Source organism: Eschrichtius robustus, chromosome 6 (genome assembly GCF_028021215.1).
Source record: "Eschrichtius robustus isolate mEscRob2 chromosome 6, mEscRob2.pri, whole genome shotgun sequence".
Lineage (NCBI taxonomy): Eukaryota > Metazoa > Chordata > Mammalia > Artiodactyla > Eschrichtiidae > Eschrichtius > Eschrichtius robustus.
Genome location: NC_090829.1, coordinates 114771242 through 114793782, shown reverse-complemented (window position 1 = coordinate 114793782; position 22541 = coordinate 114771242). Strand labels below are relative to the sequence as shown.

General features: G+C 34.9%; 1 protein-coding gene across 1 annotated transcript in view; it reads right to left on the bottom strand.

Moving 5' to 3' along the window:
- ROBO1 (roundabout guidance receptor 1) overlaps positions 1-22541 on the bottom strand; it is a 385969-nt gene that overhangs the window by 56332 nt on the left and 307096 nt on the right. Inside the window, exons 9-16 of the mRNA XM_068546911.1 lie at positions 15721-15926; positions 14117-14198; positions 13780-13948; positions 13527-13693; positions 7290-7411; positions 6389-6620; positions 5300-5421; positions 1638-1809 (exon numbers count right to left, since the gene is read on the bottom strand). Coding sequence (XP_068403012.1) covers positions 1638-1809; positions 5300-5421; positions 6389-6620; positions 7290-7411; positions 13527-13693; positions 13780-13948; positions 14117-14198; positions 15721-15926 — 1272 coding nt within the window. The remainder of the gene's footprint in view (positions 1-1637; positions 1810-5299; positions 5422-6388; positions 6621-7289; positions 7412-13526; positions 13694-13779; positions 13949-14116; positions 14199-15720; positions 15927-22541) is intronic.

Sequence of the window (22541 nt, the reverse complement as noted above, 5' to 3'; positions counted from 1 at the left end):
ACGTTGTAACAGTTGCATCAAGCAATTTTTAAACATAGTTTTCGGTACTGCCTAAAAATTTTGGAATAAATGAACCAGAAATAAACCGTGAAGCTATTTTTGCTTAAAAGTTGTGTGTATTATAATCTCTGTTGAAAAAAAAAGTGCTAGTTGTAAAAGATAATCCAAAAATCAAATTCTGGCCAATGGCTGTGGCAGAAGCAGCAAGCTCTCCACTAAAGACTTGAATGGTACTCTCATAGCATAGAGTTGTTGGGAGGTAGCTCCCTAGCCAGTTACTTGATTTTGCAGTGTTGCCATTCATCTGTTTGGAATCACAAGACCAAGTTCTGTGCGGCAGTGATGTGCACCATTTCCAGACATGTGCCATTTAAACCCTCCTCCACACTATGTGTTTCTTTTCTTCCTTTCTTCTGGCCCAGGGTCAACCTTGGAAGCCCCATGTTAAAGAAGCGACGTCTCATCAGCCTGTGACCCTCCATAGCTACAACCATTGGACTTCAGGTAGACTTTATTATATTACGCTCCAGAAGCTCTGCAAGTGTTATCTGTTACAGCGGGTAGCAGTCTTAACACTGGAACATCAATAGCCGTTTCCAAATTGAATGCAAAGTTCATTATGTACAGCAACAAAGTTTATTCACAGTGGAATGCTTCTTAATTTTGTTCTGAAATAATTTCTAAGTTGTCATCAATATTATCAACATGCAACAGTACTATATATACTTATTTGTGATGTATAAAGATTCATGTATCTGATTCATTTTCATAATTTAGCAACTGGCATGAAATATTACTAACGCTTCCGTTCTGATGTGGAAGGAATGAAGTTGACTATATACTTCTTAGTATCTTACTTAATGTAAATGTCACCTCTTAATATCTGACCCTTTTCTCTCCCCTTTCCATTTATAATTTTGTTGCTGTTTTTTGTTGTTTGTTTCAGATTTTACTGGTAACCAATAAATTTGAATTTTATGTTCACGTCACATTGTCTATCATGAAGTGTGGTAACTAAGGCTTCTGTCAGGTTTTTGTGTTTCTTTTTTATTCATCTAACCACTTTTGAAGCACACATTGCATTTTTAACTTTCTAAGTAATCAGCATATGTCATATTCCAATGCTCTTTTACATCTCAATCTATCTTTTGTTGTCAAAAGCAATACAATTTTAAATAGACACATAAATGGTGAATATAAATTGCATATTGCTGTAAACTTCCAATACCTAGTTTAAGTTTTGCAAGGAAGTTGTTTTTTTTTTAAACCCAAACCACTGAAGGTTCCATGCAGGTGCAGACTGCATCTTTCCTGTTCCCTGAGGTATCCTTGTTGCTCAGTTAATAGTATTTATTGAAAAGATGAAAAAAATTCAGTAGGACAGGATGAGGATGACACAATACTGACAGCCTTTTGCTTAAAATATCACTGAAAAATGTGTGCTTGGATAAGTTTAAATTCAGTTGTGATATTATAGATAGATAAAATAAAGCTAACACCATCATTTTCATAATTCTATTGCCACATTCCATAGCCTGTTCAACTTGCAATGGTTGGCTCCACTATATACCAAAAAGAAAAGCAGGACAATGGGTACACTGATATGTCTTTTGAACCAGATCTGCCCTGGCGCTCACCTAACTGGATGAACTGCGGCTCACTCTTCACCCCGGCTCCGGCCCCAGTGCTGGCTGCCACCTCTACGCTATACCGGATCCCAGGAACCAGCGAGGGAATAACCACAGAAAAGGTGGAACCATCTACTGTCTTGTTTATATGGTATCGAGTTTCATTGCCCAGACACCAAACCTGTAAGAAGAACACAACAAATTATGTAAGTTAATGCAAATGTCAGCACTGTGGTTTTAGACCTAGTACTGTGGTTTTAGACTTAGAGTTCAGACCTATCATGAACCTAATGTAGGAAGTTTCAAAAGTCATTCTGCCCTGGATCTAGTTCTGAGAAGACTCTTCTAGTCAAACCTCGTGTTAGTAGTACCTTAAAGACCTCCTTGAACTTTCCTATATATGCTTTTAAAGGATTATATCAGGTGATTGTACAAAAGTTTCTACAAAGGATCATATCAGATGATTCTACAAATGATTCTACCAAGACCCTGGTTCTTATTAACCTTATCATCAGGATTTTTTGTTTTTTTAACACCTAGAAATTATATGCCAGGAAAAAATAAAAGGAACTTGCAAAAAGCTGTATACATCTAGATAAAGAACAATAACTTACCTATTATCATTCAGTATTTGCCTTCCTACTATGGACTTGCATAACACTAGCTGACCAGATATCACAAAACAAAAATGAGTAGGAAACTCTGTGTCCAATACTTTACTTCAACAGTTCTCTAGATAAAATTACCTGGTGCTGCCACAGTCCCATCACCTTTCATGTCAAAACCGAGAAACAGTTGATTTAAAAAGAGAGAGCTGGGGCTTCCCTGGTGGCACAGTGGTTGAGAATCTGCCTGCTAATGCAGGGGACACGGGTTCGAGCCCTGGTCTGGGAAGATTCAACATGCCGTGGAGCAACTAGGCCCGTGAGCCACAACCACTGAGCCTGCGCGTCTGGAGCCTGTGCTCCGCAACAAGAGAGGTCGCGATAGTGAGAGGCCCGCGCACCGCGATGAAGAGTGGCCCCCGCTCGCCGCAACTAGAGAAAGCCCTCGCACAGAAACGAAGACCCAACACAGCCAAAAATAAATAAATAAATAAATATTTTAAAAAAGAGAGATGTTCTGAATAACCTAAAGTATCTTGGCATAAATATGGTTTTTAAAAATAAAACTGAACATAAAGAGTAAGGATCATCCTAGGATTTATTCCACCTATGGCAGGGTGAACTATTATCAATGAAAGAAAAATAGCACTCTGATCTTGTATTTACAGTAATATTAATTAGCCTTTAATAACATATACAAGGTGATAAAGCATAACAATACATGTTTGATTTAAAAGAAAAATATTCTCCTAATAAGAAAACTATTGTATGTCTCATTAACTTTGATATTTGTGGTAGGAAATTATTTTCAGGAAATTAAGATTTCTGAACTATGCTATAATCCTTAATTTAAATTTCACTAAAGGATTATTTAATTATTAGAGCGATCTTTTGCAATGTTATAGAGCTTGAATATGATGCATGACAGTATTTGGACTCAGCTTCTATAAGAAAATGATCCATGGAGTAGTAAAACATGCTCTATATTCTTTACGATGTCCTTAAGCAAGGTGTAGGATTAGTTTCAAGTAGCCTATTGTCTAAACTGTAACAGGAAATGGGATTTAAAATAAATCTAAGAGTGTCAGTGGCCTCTATCACATGGGCAAAAACCTTTAATTTTTTTCTTTGAAAGTTAATATTATTTTAATATAGTTTCACTGCATAATACCAACAAATGGTCAGACTCTATACCAGGGTCTGACCATTTGGAAATAAAGAGTCCTTTGTGATTTTTTTCCCCCTCAATTACATTACACAGCTGAACCAAAGCCACAAACTGATTTTGTACCAGTCAATCAGGTTGTGAAAGGCATTTTATTATTTTAAATTGACCATGAAGTTAAGTGAAATCCACCCTTTCACATTTCTTTAGGAGAGAAATGAGTTTTGACTCTTAGGGGAAAATGCCTACATTACACAATTTTGCTTAAGAGCTGAGACGTTGCCTCATTTTATATGCTTAAAAATCTCTATAATGGTTTATTTTTCTGGACTGAACCATAGTACCCCATCACTTCCCAGTCTTGAAATAACCTTGAAACTCATGAGAAGGCACTTGAAAGTGTAGAGACTCTTACCTTTTAATGACTCAATTACAGTAGAAGATCTATTTGAAATACCCTAAAATAGCCACAGTGCATTTATGGCAGTATTTTAAATACTTTAAAAATGTCACCCTTTTAAAGTACATGCAAGTGTCATACAGAGGTTTTTAGTTTGTTTTTAAAAATCATTTTAAAATAAACTGTTATACCTAAAATTGAGCTCAGTATATTTGGTCATTGTACAAATTAATTTGGTACTCAAAAGTACATTTATGGTCTTTATTTGGGCCTTACCCAAAAGCCCACATCAGATACCCAAAAGTGCACATCAGAATCACCTGGGAAGATGTACCAAAATATATATGCAAGGGCCTTATTATACTTACTGAATCAGAATCTCTGAGAATGGTGGCCAGGCACTTATATTTGGAAAATGATTCCATAAGTGATTCTGATGTTAGCATGAAACTACCTGTAGAAGGTAAATGTGTTTACCTTCTTAGCATTAGTTTCAAATCAATAAACATATATAAATTTTTACATATATGAGATAATTTACTAAGTATCATAATTTAGTTAGTAACTAGAAAAATACTGAGGTACAATGGACATATAAGGCAGTGTCTATAGAAATACATGTTCTGCAGCTAAAAGTCTTCTAGTATGTAGTGTGTTTACATAAGTGTTGAAAAAATACACATAAAATTTACTCTCTATTGAGATTTCCCTAATTCAATCTATCATTTATTCATTTATCATAGCTCATTAAAACTGTGCTTTAATGTATATTCATTAACAGGATAAATCTCATGTCCTTAACTTTTATTGTACCTTGGCATGCCTGAAAATATCTGCTGGAGATTCTATGTAAGCCTCTCTAAATTCAATGATTAGAGCTGATAACTTCACAGGTAAAAATAATTATTCAGAATCACTGGATTACATTACTTGACAATACATCATATGTTTAAAAAATTCACTTAAATATATACAGAAGTTTATAATTGAATCTCCTCTGAGACATAAAATTTTGTTTAGAGATGAAAACAAGGTTTATAAAAAAATTTTCAGGCACAATAAAATAATTTTTCCAACTTAGCTCCAATGTCACAAAATTCCAAACATGTTAAAAGAAAGAAATCAAACCATATCTGATACAATTCCATGGGGCAAACTAATTCTGCAAAATGTATTTAAGCTGTTTTTTAAGGGGAAAATAAAGAGATTCTTTTATTAGCCTTTACGTTTGTTGTTTGCGTGAAATTATATGTACCTATATGTACTGTGACCAGGTAAAGTCTCTCTTTTAGATTCTTTTTTTCAAATGGCTTAAGAAAAAATTATTCCACAATATTGAATTAACAGGGAAGCATTTTAAAAATAATTTTACAGGCTGCTGTGTGGACCAGCAGATGGCGCCAAATATCCATGAACAATTTAACCAAGCTTGCTGGTTTTTTTTTTTTTTCCCTTCAGGGGAGAGCGGTGTCCATCAGTAAATTGCTATACATGTATTTACCTTATACTCTTGGACCATTCCATTCTGAGTATCTTCAGGAGGTGGTTGCCAACTGACAAGAATTGCAGTTCCATTTCCATCATGCTTTGATACAGTTACACTTTGGGGTGGGGCGCTGGGTGCTATGAAATTGTTTTAAAAAGTAGATATATTATGAGCACATTAGAGAACACTGAAAGCAGGCATTTAACATTTAAACAAAAACATATTAAATTTATATCCATATATGTGTATGTTTTAAAGATGTATCTCAGCCAATCTGAATAGTCCCAGACTATTTGTTTTTCCTCGATATCGCTAACCTATTGTTATTGTGAATTTTCCATAACCAAAGTTATACAGATTATCTCCACAAAACATCCCAGGAGAATTCCTCTTTCTCTTACCCTGTAACCCTAGTCCCATGTTCTCCCTAAAAATGTTCAAAAGTATAAAGATAAATACTAACCATCCATGTTACTAACTGTATCTTATAATTTATTGTAATCAAAGTAATAAAGACATTTTAGGAAAAATTCTGGTTATTTTTAAAGAGTATACTTGTGACATGTAACCTTTAACCTTTACGTAAATACTAATTTTTAATCTCTAGTTATAGAGTGTCCAAACATACTGGCTTGTCTAGAGCTGAGGGGTTTCCAGGGACAGGAGGCATAAAATGCTAAGCCCAGAGGGTCCTGGGCAAACCAAAACATTACTCACCTTATTTACAGATCATCCCTCAAAATAACATTTGATAAATGAATGAAAAATAAGTAATGGAAAGACAAGCAAATGGAGGATAATTCCATCTTTAAATGTGAATTTTAGTTCTGAATAATTACATATATCCAATATGTCATTAAGTACACATTCACACATTTTTAGATAGGCCACTACCAAAGCAAGTCAAGTATAATAGAATTTTGGTCTTTAGTAGTTCTCATTAAATAAATTCTATTAGCAAAATACAGTGCTCACTATCGAAACAGTGAATAATTAATGGCACGAATATTATGACTTAATGTCATTAATATTTTTCCATTAAGTTAATAAAAGCCTAACAAAAGTATTGCAATGCATAGTAACCACACATTTCGTTATACTTGCCTTCTTCTAGGGTTTTGGCAAATTTAATTTCACTATCTGCTCCTTGAAATTCATTAAAAAAAGGACGAGCCTTAATTTCATAGTTGACTCCTTTTTTGAGATCAGGGATAACCACGCTATTTTTGGTTGGAGTCCTCACTTCAAAAACCAACCACTCTGATTCACCACGGCTGCCTCCAAATGGGCGATAAAGAATTTTGTATCCTTGAATATACTGCGACTGTTGGTCCACCTATTAAAATGACAAATAAAAATGCAATCACTCATGTCCTTTTATTGACTTTTTAGAAAATTATGAAAATTAAATGTGACACAAGGCAAAAAAAAGTCTATCTGACTTCATTCCACAGTGTTCTAGTTTACATAAATGTCCGCTTTTTCAGCTTTTATGTATAATATTAGATATTAATTTCTATGCTTCCTGCAGAAATGTGAGGCATCATGGCACTTCCACAACAGACATCTAGAGGTAAGTCAGAGGGTCAAGGGGATGAGGAAATAGAATGTATTTTTCCACTTCCTAATTTTAAAAGACTACTTAACTACTTATTCAGAAATACTTTTCAGTTAAAAAAATTCGTATGCTAATGATCCTATCATTATAGTATTATGAATATATAACTTGTGTCGTCTGAGACTAGTAAAGGTCATTACTGCAGCATAATATAAAATACACACAAGATGAAATTTTTCTCTGTTTAAAGCCATTTCACAGCTACCATAATAAACAACGCTTACATTATAAAGTTATCATTGGTAGAGAGGTAAGCAACAGATATATAGAATTTAACTATCTGTTGCATCTCTCTATATATACATATATTTTTTCATGTAATGATCTTCCAAAGTCATCTGCTTATTAAAACTGAGATCAAGTATTACGGCAGCAACAACGACTCACCGTCCAGTGCACTTCGACCGAAGAGGAAGAAAGGACAGTGGGGTTGTGGAGATGCAGTACAACATCTCCCAGTTCTCGCTGGACCTGCTTGTGATCCACCCCCTGACTTGTTGGGGGAACATCTGCAACAATCCAAGGAGACTGTGTCAGATCCTAGACAATGCAACTGACTTGAATGAAAGCATGGGGAAAACAATCCTTTCATTAATAGAAAATCTCAGAAAAGAAGAATCACTCCAACTGTGAAGGATAATTCCAACCTGTGATCCAGAATAAAATGGGAGGCAAGGATAACAATGGCAAACAGTAGCATCTGAGGGCTCCTCCTACCATGTAATGATCACTTTCTTGACAAGGATGAGAAGCTTAGTGCAATCTCCTCTGAGTTTGTTACATAACCTTCTGTACTGATCCTAACTATACCAGAAAGAAAAGAGTCAGGATTTGCAGCACAGCAGATGAGTAATGGAGAGAATGGAAACACATAAGTGAAAAGCAAGCACAAAAAGACATCCTCACCTTATAAGATGAACCTGGATAGCTTCCCAAATAAGATATATGATAAGTTAATGGTTATGATGGAGGATACAGGAACCACCAACAGAATAGGATAGGATAGGATAAGATAGAATAAAACAGAATAGAACAGAACAAAACAAATCTGATGAGAAAAGAGTACTTTAACATCTATTTAATTGACGGTTTGGTTTAGTTTAGTTATTGTATCACTGTCAAAAAGGTTCAATAAAGAGTTCTAAATCTCAAGAACACCAACATTTTTGGAAAGGAGACCAAGAACATAGTAAGAATTAAACTGCTACTAGTGGTCATGTATGTTGCGCTTTTTTCCCAACAAGAAAGTGTTCTGTTAAACTTACTAAAAAGCCTGTACTTGATAAAAATTGCCTGTTTCTAAAGAGATTTTCTAAATACAGACGCTTTGCTTTGTTTACAGTAGTAAAAGGGAACACGGGATGAATAAGAGAAGAAAATTAAGATTTTTTTAATATCCAGAATTCTCCTTCTCAAAGTACTGTATCTTGGCACATATATTCTGGATTACTTTCCACTGCATAAGCAACAGAAACAAGAATTTTAGTTTTATGAATGGTTAAATACTTTCAAAGAACTGAGTTTGGATAGAAAACAAAAACATGAATATTAAGAATGTGGTTGGGGCTTCCCTGGTGGTCCAATGGTTAAGACTCCGCGCTGCCAGTGTTCAAGGAAGGGAACTTGGCTGCAGAAAGACTGAACACCTGCTCCAAGGCCACAGCATCCAGGAGCAGGCAGTAAAAGCCAGGCCTTTGGACACAAATCATGCATGCTCTTTTCACTACCCCAGACCACCTTATTCATGGGATCTAAGTTTCTTGGTTAAGAATGCAAGTCAACTGGAAGTTTATACCTCTTTGCAAACTTCCAGTTGCAAAATAAATGACTCACAGGTATGAAATGCACAGGGTGCGGTATGTAGTCAATAACTATGTAATGTCTTTGTATGTTGACATATGGTAACTAGACATTGTGGGGATCACTTTGAAATGTATAGAAATATCGAATGACTATGGTACGTAACAGGAACTAAGACAGTGTTGTAGGTCAATTATACTTCAAAAACAAACAAGCAAACAAACTCATAGAAAGAGAGAACAGATTTGAAAAAAAAAAAAAAAGACTCTGAGCTTCCACTGCAGGGGGTAAGGGTTCGATCCCTGGCTGGGAACTAAGATTCCCACATGCCTCATGGCATGGCCAAAAAAAAAAAAAAAAAATGAGGTCAGTTATATGGGAAAAGAATCTAAAAAAGAGTGGATATATGCATATGTGTATATAACTGATCCACTTTGCTGTACAACTGAAACTAACACAACAGTGTAAGTCAGCTATACTCCAGTAAAAATTTTTAAAAATGAGGTTGGTAAGTATGTTTGATGAAGTCCATGGAAGGCAGGCAAATGAAAGACATGACAGGACAAGAGTGCTATTCAAAACCCTTAGATGTAATAGCCTTGATTTATAAACTTATAAATAAGCAAAATGAGAAAACCTGAGATAGTTTTGGCTTCTCATAGTTTATCATACCTTTGGAATAGCTTTGGCTCATATTGGCCTTCAGGCTACCTATTATCACAGACTAGAGACAGAAAGCACTTGATTGTAACTTTTCCATCTCAGGCAGATTTACTTCTCTACTGGTCTCCATTGCTCCTACAACTTTAGCTACCATCTATCTCTAGGGTAAGAGTGGAGTTCTTGGAATAAGACAGATTTGGCAACTCCCCAACTTAGCAACTCGACAGCCATGTAATATTGGGAAGATTTCTTATCCTCACCATTTTTCAGTTACTTCATCTGTCAAATGGCAGTATCAATGGAAGCTACTTCTGAGGAGAAGATTTTTGTGAGAACTGCATTTTTTAAGGCATATAAAGTCCTTTTCTTGAAGGTAGGGATTGGGTCAATTTTTATGAACCTAGAATACCTAGCACAGTGCCATACATATAGAATGTGTTAATAAACATTAGTTGAGTTAAAGTGAATTACTGTATGGAAAACACACACATATCATACATATTATATTAGCTTCTAAACATGTTCTCGCACATGTAAACTTCCATCCTCAGGGAATCATCTACCTTTTAGGAAGTGTCTTAGTAATCATTTTAAAAGGTAACTACTATAATTTGCATGGCAATCTCTGATTTCTCTGGTTGAGGTAACATGCCAGTTAATCCCTTCATGAAAACTAGGAAAAATCCCTAGTGTAACCATTTTGGCAATAGAATATTATTTTAGAAAATTCCTCATCAGAAAGAAAAATGGAAAGTAATGTCTAATAATGTAATATTGAGACATTTATTAATTTGTCCCTTTATTGTTCTTGCTTTCCTTCTCCTCCTGAAAGAAATGTATTATAATGTAAAAGGTCTTCCCAACATTCAGAATTAAACTTGGAGGAAGTCTCAGATATGATTCTACTCCCACTATTTCCCCAGTATTGGAGCTCCCTATACGTAATCTCCGAAGGTGGGGGGATTATCCAGGCCCCCCTTCATTATTTACAATAACTGGTCTCTTATTATCTATAGTATACACATATTCTGTACATTCTATGTCTGTGTGCATATTCTTTAAAAGATAGGGCTCAAGAATGCTGTGTGGACAGAACATGGATAAAGAATAGTAGTAACAGTGGCAACAACTACCCCCATCTCAGCAATGTCCACCCCCCCGCCCACCCCCACTTGCTAGGTGCTCATGTCATCTTCCTTGCATGATCAAATCTTGTATTTGGGAAAGCACATTTTGATTACACTGGGACAGGGCTCCAACTCCAACTGCGACCTGGGTCTACCTGACTCCTGAACAGGAAACCATGCCCTGGATCTGTGCAACTTTAAGACCCAGCTCATTCCTAGAAATCTCCACTTGGGGAAGACTTTTTTGCAGCCATGCTGCAGAAGTAATTAAAGAAATTATGCCTGCTCCCTTGTGAATCAATTTCCAACAAGTTTTTCGTGAATTCCCTCTATCCCTGGCTCTTCTCCTAACTGCTTACACATTCTGTACCCTTCAACCGGATTTTCCCAGGTTCTTCCCCAGCCTCCTGCTATGGCCTGACTCAGCTCGGCTTCAGTGTGTCTCAAAAGCAGTCTAAGAACCAGACAATGAAATCTGCCTCAATGTTAACTTCCACTCATTGGCTTGTCTTGGTGCCTGGAGTTAGAATAAGCATATCTTACTCTTAAAATATTAAGGAAAAAAAGTCAAGCCTAGTTTAACGTTGTTATTTTGGGGGTTAAATGTGCCAAGTCTTTGGATTTCTTTTCCAATGATGTGGTTTTCAGCCTTTAGTGCAGCCTCACCAACCATCCTCACTGCCTTCCTCTTAAAAGTCTACCTGAAAATGTAGTGCTCAAAATAGGACACATTACTCCCTTCGTGATCTGACCAGTTCAGATTTTGATCTGCATATAATTCTGCTCAGACTAGATTTGTTTTTTTGACAACTACTCACTCCGTTGGCTCAGATAGGTGTTCTAATTGACTTCCAACACTGAAGTCATCCTGACACACCTGACACACACTCACATGTACTCTCTTTTGAAGCCCAGTATCCTCAGCCTATTCTTCAACAGCTAATTTTTTAAACCAAAGTTCAAGTACCGGACTTTTAAATTTGCTCCATTAATTTTAATCTTTTAGTGCTGGCCCATCATTCCAGACTGTCGAGATACATTTAATTCTGGTTTTCTCATTCAGCACACTACCTGTGTTTCTCAAATTTTATGAACTTCCTTTGTTTTTAGTCCAGACAATGAAAGAAATACAAGTCCAATGTCAGTCTTATGGCATATAATACAAAAGAAACATGAGTCCTGTATATTCATAAATTGGCTAATTTAATCCTTGTCCAATCTTGTGGAGTAGGGATTTTTAGTCCCATTATGTAGATGAGGGAACCGATGCTCAGGGAACATACTAACTTGCTAGTAGGTTGAAGAGCTGAGATGAAAACTTCTTTGATTTCAAAATTGTATGCCTGTTTCACTATGTTTCCAGTTTTCCAGTTGACGTGGGTTTGTTTCCTTTAAGTTGTTCTACTAGCTATCATGTATAAAGGTAAGTTGATTAAAATTTTTTAAAAACTTAAATTAACTCACAGATAAAATGTTGACTACCTCCTCGCTTAAGAGTTGAGGATATATTTTACAAAATCATTTATATGAGTATATGACAGAACTACAGTTAATGAAAAACTTTTTCTAAGGTCTACTGGGTAGAGACCACTGTACTGGGGACAAAAGTTTAAGTTCACTTTACAGCTGTCATAGTTTCCACATTCTTTACAAGTGCGTATCTAATATTGAAAACCTCAAACTGCCTTAAGGCAGGCTCCAAGAATATTAAAGCTACTGGTGAAGTGACTCATAATAGCAAATATATGCATTTGGGTGTGTTGATTTCACACAGCAAGAAACAGACATGGGCATGTTCTACAACTCAGTTCGCTTTCTCAGTGAATTCTGAAACAAAAAGTCCTTCCCAAAAGATTGCTTATATACTCACTGGAGAAGACAAAACATGCAACATGGCTGGCAGACCCTCTCCCAAACCAGGAAAAAGTAATTTAAATCTTTCAGTACTTTTGTGTGCAATTTGTTTCTGTCACTGTAACTAAGTTTCAATTTTTCCTTTGGAAATATACAAATTAAGATGGAGACACTATGATTCCTTTGTATGTTGAGAAAAGAATTTTATATTTCTAATTCCTACCATCTTGAATTACCTTTCTTTATTAATCTTATATTAATAAAGTATATTTTAATTGTGATGACAATACGTTCAAAAAAAAGGTAAAGGTTGATTCAAATTCATCTTTTTTTTTCAATATATAAATTTTACTACTATTAAAACATTAAAATAACAGGAGGAGCAAGAGGGTGGATAGGAGATAATAATCTGTTGAAAGCTAAAAATAATTCCTATTCATGAAAGACAATAAAAAGCAGTGTATCCAGAATGTGGTCCAAGTGAAAAAATTTCCAATTTCAAATGTTTTTAGAAGCAGCTTCAGCATGTTCATTTTTCCTTTTATCTGTTTCTTTAACCCAGCTTTGAAGAAAATATACATGATTTCCATTTAAAAGTTTAATAGATCATGGTTCACATAATTGGCAATGAAAGATAGGCGAAACAACATACAGACCTAAATTATTTTTTTCCATGCTTTGTTAAGAGGTTGACTGGGCCGAGGGGTTAAGACCAAGTTCATCTTACAACTATCTCTTACATTTGTGTAATTTCCAGAGATTATTACTTGATTACGGTTGCAATGTTCAAAACTCATCCAGGAGGTCATGAGTATTAATCTCAACACACATAAAATTTACTCAATTTTAAATACAATTATGTGATTAAAATTTTACACTCACATATAGTCATATTTAAAAATCAAAAAATTGAAAATAATACTCACATAATATTTTTGCTCATTGGATTTGTGATTTATAAAATGAAAAACATTTCTCTGTTATTCATCTTGTCCTGGAGAGCTTAGTCCAGAAAATAAGAAAGTTTGCAGACACTGTGTATTAAAAATTAATTGAGCAACTTGGATAATAGATCTATGTTAAATATACAATCCTAGCATGTAGTACAAATGATTTACTTGTAAAATTATAACATCTAAAGATAAGTAGATGTCTCAAGGCTGAGTAAATCAATATTTACCTTGTGTTTTCACTGGGTCTGATATCTGGCTTGGATCACTAATTCCATATGCATTTGCTGCCCTCACAAGGAAAAGGTAAATCGCATTAGGTTTGAGTCCTTTAATGGCAAATGTTTCTGTTTTCACATTCTCTGCTACGGTCTGCCAGCTGCTGCCAGATGCATGGCTAAGGATAGATACACAAGTTAGAACATGTATATTTAATGGTAAATCCAAAAAGAGAACAACTAGGAAACATCGTCTTCACTCTACCTGAAGGCTTCTATAATATAAGATGTTGGAGTTGCACCTGAATTCAAATTTGGTTGCCATGACAATGTTACTGTATTTCGGCTGACATCTGTAACTTCAGGTTTTGAGGGGGCACTAGGGATTAAATTTGGGTCGGTGGGTCTTGGAGGCTGAACTGGAACTCCAAATTCTAACAAAGAAGAAAAAGATGAAAGATGTTTACGCAGATAAGCACATAAATGTAGATATCATACCCATCCACCTACTCAAGCATCAAGACATGCTCTTCATCTTTTTACCAGTGAGTAAACAACTGCATTTCAAGCTTTATTTTAAGCTAAAATACTATTGAATTTACCTTGGACTTCAATGTAAGCACTCCATGTTGCTTCACCACTGGGGGTTGATGCAATGCAGGTGTACCGACCAGTGTCACCCAGCTGAGAAGACAGATGCAAAATAAATATTTGGAACAATCAAGAGCTCACTGGGCTGAAAAAGCAATTATAGTTTTGTATATGGTCCATGAATATGGATAACTTGCATTAAAAAGCACTAACTAGAAACTTCCTCTTAATTTGTTTTTATTGAATGTGAAGTAAAATATTGCATGAAGACAGAAGACAAAAATGTTATTCTAACTGTATAATAAAAATAAATATTTAAAAAAAAAAAAATAAATAAATAAATATTTAAGTGCATTAACATCACCATTTTCTGGTATATATATAACTTTAATTTCAAAGGGTTAATCTTTATCACTAATTTATAGCTTTATATTTAATAAGTCATGTAATAGGGCTGATAAAATGTAGCCAATGACTATTCTTGCTATTTCATATACTATCTGAGTTACACCCATATGGATATCAGAGATAAACACATATTTATAGAAAATGGAGAGACACAAAATGATTTCTTCTTAAAGCATTCCCTCTTTTTTCTCATTTTATTTTTTTAACCTGTAACTTAAAGCAGTTTAGTAAGTATAAAGTCAAACTCCAGCTGGAATGATGCTCTCTCTTCCTTTGAAAGACTGACTGACAGAAAACAAACACAGGTCACATGATCAACGTTAAAATCATCAGTACCATAATGAACCCATATACCTCTGCCTAAGGTAATAATTCTATCACCAAGTAATGTTGGATAAAGCAAAAATGCTGTCATCTTGCTCAGGCAATTGTAATAACAAAGTCACAATCACTGTCACAAAAAAGTACAACATATTAACTTTCCTGGCACATAAAATGAACTGCTATGTTGATCCAAAACTCCAAAGAAGCCGCCCACAATAGGCAATAAAGCAATCGAAATTTATGTTTATCGCTGTCAAGGCTATTCTTTCATATGCCTCATGAGCTTGTCTGATCTTGATCTAAAATGAAAAGAAAAATCAAAACAAAAGAACACGGTCCTGAAAGAACAGGTATGGGATGTGATGCCCTGGGAAGGTAAATCCCTAAATTGTTCCCACAAACCTGTGGGCTTTCATCATTTAACATTCTGATTTGAAATGTACATTCAATGTGTACATTGCTTTATTGTTTTTGTTTGCATGCAGAGTATTCCGTAATTGCAAAATTCTGAACCAAATATTCACAATAAAAGAACTCTTCAAGTACATGGCACATAATATGGTACTGGAAAATATCTTTGAAAAATGCTTTATGGAATGAATGTATCACATCACCACTTGGAAGGTATTTTTATCTCCCACAAATCCTCATCCTTTTCTCCTCCATATAAAACCTTAAACTACTTGCCAAGGGCTAAATTATGAGTCAAATCATCTTTAATATACATAGTGAAATGTCTGAAAGAATAATGCATCAAATTAAAAATATATTAATACTGTTATTAACATTTCATTGATTCTAAAATTTGAGACTTCAACACTAGTTGCTGGAGACAGAAACAAAGTGGAACAAATGGGAAACCCAGGGTGTCATTTCAAGTTACCTTAGCGTATCGGATCTGTAGTACTCCAGTCTCCAGCTGTTTGATTCGAGAATCTTGGGCTGAAACAAGGACTCCATCCTTTCTCCACAGAATTGTGGGCACTGGACTGCCTGTGGCCACACAGCTGAGCACTAAAGTACCATCCACTGCTACAGTCTGATTCACAGGACCTTGTCGAATGACTGGGGGAGGTCGGTCTGCGATCACTGCCAGAAGAAACAACAGGAAATAGATTTCTGCAACTGGAAGCAATTTTCTAATCATCCAAACAACAGCAGTTGCTCTAGGCTTTGAAACAAACTAATTAAACAAGTAATTAAAGTAGGAGACATGCATTATTCAGAATGCATTTCTATGATGCACTGATTCAGAATATTAAAATGAGACACAATGTACTCCTTTCAAATGACCAACCATTGACTAGGCTTGCTGCATTGTCAAGGGACCTACTTAACTTAAGAGTTCAGAGACTAAATAAGGATTGTGGATGGTGAAGGAAATGTATAGTGGAGAGAAGTGGAATACTGTGCTTTTTAAACTTTAAAATATGTAAAACACAAAACACAACAAAAAACCCATTTACCCCAAGGAAACGTGTAAGACAGATTTTCATAAATGAACCAAAACCAACTTGATAATCTTTCTGAGTCCAACAGAAAGAATGATGGTATCATACCAGCATGCTTGACAATTCTGGATTCAAAAATGTGCTTTGGACTTTGATAACTGACCAATCAATATGACTGAGCTCTTTTTATCTTGGAATTCTTTCTATTAAAAGAGTACATAGTGAATTCAGAGAAACTGGAAAACTGTCTAAAAATATTCTTGGTAAGCTAATCCAAAAATATAATTGAAGTGGATATCCTAACCCAGGATATAACACACTTCCATATCAGAATTATAGGAATGGGAAGACACTTTTGCTAAATCTATCACCTTAACAGTTTTAATGTCCCATGGAAGGAAACAATGGAAGGCATTTTTATAACATATAAATAAAATTACTCTTATTATATGAAAAAATCTAAAACCTAAAAACTTTATCTGAGATAATAAAGTCATAATTTTAGGGAAAAATCCAAAGCAACTGTAGTGAAACTAGTATAAATCCTGCATTAGAGAGATGTTCTGATCTCCTGACATAGGCAATTTAGGTGAAATTCCATAGATAGTTTTTTAAATGAATAAACATTAAAAATAAAGTTCAGTTTTCATTATTAAACTTTAAAATTCTGAATATTAGTTTAAAATTTTTTAAGTCACAAATATTCAAAAGACAACTCTAAGAAATTGCCTGATTAAACAAAACTGGTTGCCAGAGTGACTAAATTTTGGATGCAACCATTTGCAAAGCTGGATGTGTCATGTTCAAAGTTTTATGCACCAAAGATTTTTCACAAGCTGGAGTCACACTTCAATTTGTTCCTCATTTATCATGCAATCAATAATTATTAGTTTTGGGCATTCAATCTAAGAAAAACAAGAAAGCAAGAAAGTGAAATCAGCAACTGTGCATTTTCACTCCACCCTTCCAATTCTCTTCCATCCTTGGTTGCTAGTGTGAAATCTGTTAATACCGTGGAGGTGTATTAGAAGGCTGGAGTTTGAAACTTGGCAGGAGTGTTTCAGATACTCCACGGATGAAAAATATAAGCCAATAATTCCTTTGCTTAGACTTGTTTAATCTTTTCTACATTATCTGTTGAGTTTGGCTAAAATCAAATTAGAGGCCCCTCCTGGTAAGTATGAAAAAGTAATGATAAGTGTTTTAGTGCACTGGGGTTTTTATGACTCTACCACCTGTGTTCCCTTGATTATAAGAATGAATGAATATTTATTTCCAGATATTAATTGAATTAGTAACAGAGTGTTTCTTTATAACTGATTACAATAAAGTCCAGTAACAGAGTGGTTTACATTTCATAGTCTTGTTATATTTAGAAACAATCCAATATCTGGGGATTTATTCAACTTTCTATATCTTTACAGTTCTTTGATATTTGCATCATATTTAGCGTCATCCTCACTTCCTTATCCTATCCCAACCCAGTTTAATGATGTTGTTTCTCTGTTATTGATTTCTTCCTGGTTTACACTGGGTAGTTTACAAAAATAAAGCAAGAAAAGAGGAGCAGGGTTGATTATCAGGCTACACCATCTGCCACGTGTCTTTAGGCAAGTTCCTTAAATTATCTAAGTCTCAGTTTTTTATCCGTAACATGAGGATAATAATACTTGTTCTAACCAGCTCAGGGGATTGCTATGAAGATATAAATGGAATAATAAATATTCGATGTACTTTGCTAATTGCAAAAAGTTAGACAATTATGTGAATTGTGATATCACAATTGATCCTTTTCTATAAAATAGTAATATGTAAATCAGAGGTAAAAAAGTTCATTAAAGCAATTTTATGTTTTTAGGTAAAGACAATGAAACATTTTGGTGTTGTCACAGATTAGAATAAAATACTGATGAAATGTTCAAAGTTACACAAATTAAAATGCATAGTGCATTTAGCAGTCAACACTAAGTTTAGGATTCATGAGAAAAACTTCAAATAAAGAGTCTAATATCTCACATTTGGATTATTAAAATGAATTATCAGGTAATAAAATAGGATGTGTAAGACAGAAATATGATTTAAAGAAAGTGAGTGCATGGACTTTGTAATCAGAAGGACGTAGCTCTGTAAAAAGAAAATGTTCCATATTTGTGCTCTCCAATAAAGAAGCTGAGGACTTCCCTGGTGGTGCAGTGGTTGAGAATCTGCCTGCCAATGCAGGGGACACGGGTTCAAGCCCTGGTCCGGGAAGATCCCAAATGCCGCGGAGCAACTAGGCCCATGAGCCACAATTACTGAGCCTGCGCGTCTGGAGCCTGTGCTCCGCAACAAGAGAGGCCGCGATAGTGAGAGGCCCGTGCACCGCGATGAAGAGTGGCCCCCGCTCGCCGCAACTAGAGAAAGCCCTCGCACAGAAACGAAGAGCCAACACAGCCAAAAATAAATAAATAAAATATTTTAAAAAAATCAACTTTGTTTCTATATACTAGCAATTAACATGTGGACAAAAACATTAAAATATAATATTAAAAAAAAAAAAGAAGCCGAGAGCTTCAAGTGGCTGCTGAGCACCTGAGTGTGGCTGGTGTGATTGAGGAACTGAATGTGTAGCTTTATTTAATTTTAAGTAATTTTAATTCAAATTTAAATAGCCTCATGTGGCAAGTGCCTACTATACTGGACAGTGCAAACTTTTGTTTTTGTTTTTCTGTTTTATTTTTAACATCTTTCTTGGAGTGTAATTGCTTCACAATGGTGTTAGTTTCTGCTGTATAACAAAGTGAATCAGCTATACGTATACATATATCCCTATATCTCCTCCCTCCCACCCTCCCTATCCCACCCCTCTAGATGGACACAAAGCACTGAGCTGATCTCCCTGTGCCATGCGGCTGCTTCCCACCAGCTATCCATTTTACATTTGGTAGTGTCAAACTTTTGTTTTAAATCTCAGTTCTGCTAGTTAGTATCTGAAGGATCTGGGGATATCTTTCCACCATTCTCTGCCTCAGTTTCCTCATCTGTAAAATAAGAAGTCAGATTTGAAATTATTGAACTGTTTAAAGTTCTTAGCATAGTGCCTGGCACAAAGGAGGCATTGAATAACTTTACAAAAGCCAGGACATGGAAACAACCTAGGTGTCCAACGACAGATGAATGGATAAAGAAGATGTGGTACATATATACAATAGAATATTACTCAGCCATAAAAAGGAACGAAATTGGGTCATTTGTAGATATGTGGATGGACCTACAGTCTGTCATACAGAGTGAAGTAAGCTAGAAAGAGAAAAACAAATATCGTATATCAACGCATGTATGTGGGATCTAGAAAAATGGTACAGATGAACCTATTTGCAGGGCAGGAATAGAGATGTAGATGTAGAGAATGGACATGTGGACACAGTGGGGGAAGAGGAGGGTGGGACGAATTGGGAGATTAGGTTTGACATGTTTACACTACCATGCGTAAAACAGATAGCTAGTGGGAACCTGCAGGGTAGCACAGGAAGCTCAGCTAGGTACTCTGTGATGACCTAGATGGGTGGGATGGGAGGGGTGGGAGGGAGGGGGTATAGGTATACATATTGCTGATTCACTTCATTGTACAGCAGAAACTAACACAACATTGTAAAGCAACTATACTCCAGTAAAAAAAATAATTTCTTATTATAAGTATCAGTATAGTGGTGATGGTGGTGGTAGTGGTACAGGTATGAGGAGTGTAACAGATGATATAACCCTATTAGAGCAGGGTTTATAAAAGTTTACCTAGTTTTCCACATGTTCAATGAAAGATTTAAAGACCCTAAAAAATGAGGGTATTTCATCAGAAGTAATATTTTTTGTCACCTCAAAAATAATAATCATAAAGTCTATGTTAATACATATAAAAAATATTCATAAAATAATTTTAAGTGAAAAAGAATACAGAATAACATACACACACTGACTGGTTTAAGTACGTAAAATTCACATCTAAAAACCAGCAAACATCAGAGTCATACATCAAAATTGCCATCAGTTTGTAAACATATCTCAAACACCTATGAGTTAGGCTGTAAACTGTCACCTCATTTCAGCAATTAGGGAGCTGAAACATTGAAAGTTCACGTGACTCGTCCAAATCAAAGAGTTAGTCATTGGCAAATAGCTCGTAATTAGAAAGTTAATGCTCTTTCCACTGTATATCAATACGTTTTGAGAGATTAATGCAAGTGATTTTAGATTTTATACATCATTTAATCATCACTACTTCTTCGTACTTTCTAGTAATTAAGAGAAGAAACATTTTCAGTTAAATAGGTTATATGAATTTCTATGTTCCTGAGTCAAACGGGATTTGGGGTAGGCCTCAGCTACAGAAAAACAACATTTCAAAGACAACTGCTACTCTACCATATTCTGTGTCTCATGTTTTATTCTGCCTTTGCCTTTGTTCTGTTTGCAAACAGTAAAGAAAGAAAGTCGAGAAACTAAAGTCAAATAGTTTCCAGGAAATACTCTGCCTATTACCTCTCTTCTTGACTTGATTTGGTAATATGTAAATACTGATATTATCAGCACTCACAATAAGTACAGTTTACCTATGAAGAATGAGTCCATAGTTGTAAGTTGTTTGTACAATATGATGGACTCCAAAATAAAGAAAACAAAACTAAAAATACAGTACCACCACAGCAAACACAAAACCACCTTAAATCTCCTCAGAGACTGTAAGATGAAACTTTTAGAAGTGAATTGGCTACTAGGGATGAATCCCAGATCCACAAATTTAGGAGTTTTGTTTTCATTTTAGTTTAGCAGAAGTTGACATGCCTGATCTATGCTCACAAATATAACCATTCATGATAAGTCCATGTCAAAAGGCACCTAGAAAGTTTTGCTTTCAATTATGAGAATAATAAGGGATATTTGAAAATATTTTATTATAGTTTTCTTTGGCCTTTTTAAATGTATATCCTTACATGCAAGTTGCTTTATAAAGTTGCAATCATAAACATATGTGCAAATCTATGTTCTACTTTTTCTATATATTGATTATATTAATCATTATCAAATTCATTACATGGTCTTCACAATCATCATTTAATAGCTCTAATGTATGTAAGAAACTGTAAAAACATTTTAGGTCATTCTAACGTATTGGGGCAGTAGATATATAATATGTATCATAGATAGTGTTAAAGAGTGTGGACTTTTGAGTGAGACAATCTTAATTTTGAATTCTGACTTAACCAACAGCTAGCTGTTCATTCCTTCCTTCTTTGTTTCATTCACTTATTCAAAAAATATCCACTGAGAGTCTACCATGTGTCAGACCTTGGTGGATACTGGTTATATATTTAACTTGAATGGACAGATAAATTCCCTAAATTGGAAGACTCAGATTGTTAAGATGTTAATTCTCCTTAAATTGTTCAATAATTTAAGTGGAATCAAAATTAAAATTCTGATTTTTTTGTTTGTTTAGGATGTTAAAATGTGTGTGTGTGTGTGTGTGTGTATTATGTGTATGGAAATTGAAAAGTTGATTTTAAAATTTATAAAAAAATGTAGAGGACCTCTAATAGCCAACCCAAAACAAGAAAGACAAAGTTGGAGACTTACACTACCAGTGTGTAAGACTCAACTATAAAGCTATAATAATTAAGACCATACATACTTGCATAAATAGATTAATGGAATATAATACAGAGAATAGAAGTAGGCCACTACATGCATGCTCATTTGAATTATGATTAAGATGCCACTGCAATTCAGTGGGGAAAGGACTGTCTTTTCAATAAGTGATGCTGAAACAATTAGTATCCATATAAGGGAAGAAAAGGAATTTTGACCTTATTTTACACTATACACAAAAATTAATTAAAGATAGATTAAAAACTTAAATCTCAAAAGTACAGACAATAAAGATTCCAGAAGAAACACAGGAGAATATCCTCACAGTCTCAAGGTAGATTAGGGAACTAAAAGCACCACGTATAAAAGAAAAAATAATACATTGGTCCTCATTAAAATTAGTTACTTAAGCCTTAAAATCATCATTAAAAGAACGACTGGGAAGAAATATTTATAACACATATATTGGACAAAGACTTGTATCTGGAATACATGAGAAAATGAAAAAAAAAAAAAGAGAGAGAAATACGTATATGCATCCACCAAAAGGCAAACAAGATAACTGAGTGCACATGCCCACCCACAGACTTATACAGAAATATTTAGCTTTATTAATAAAAGCCCTAAACTG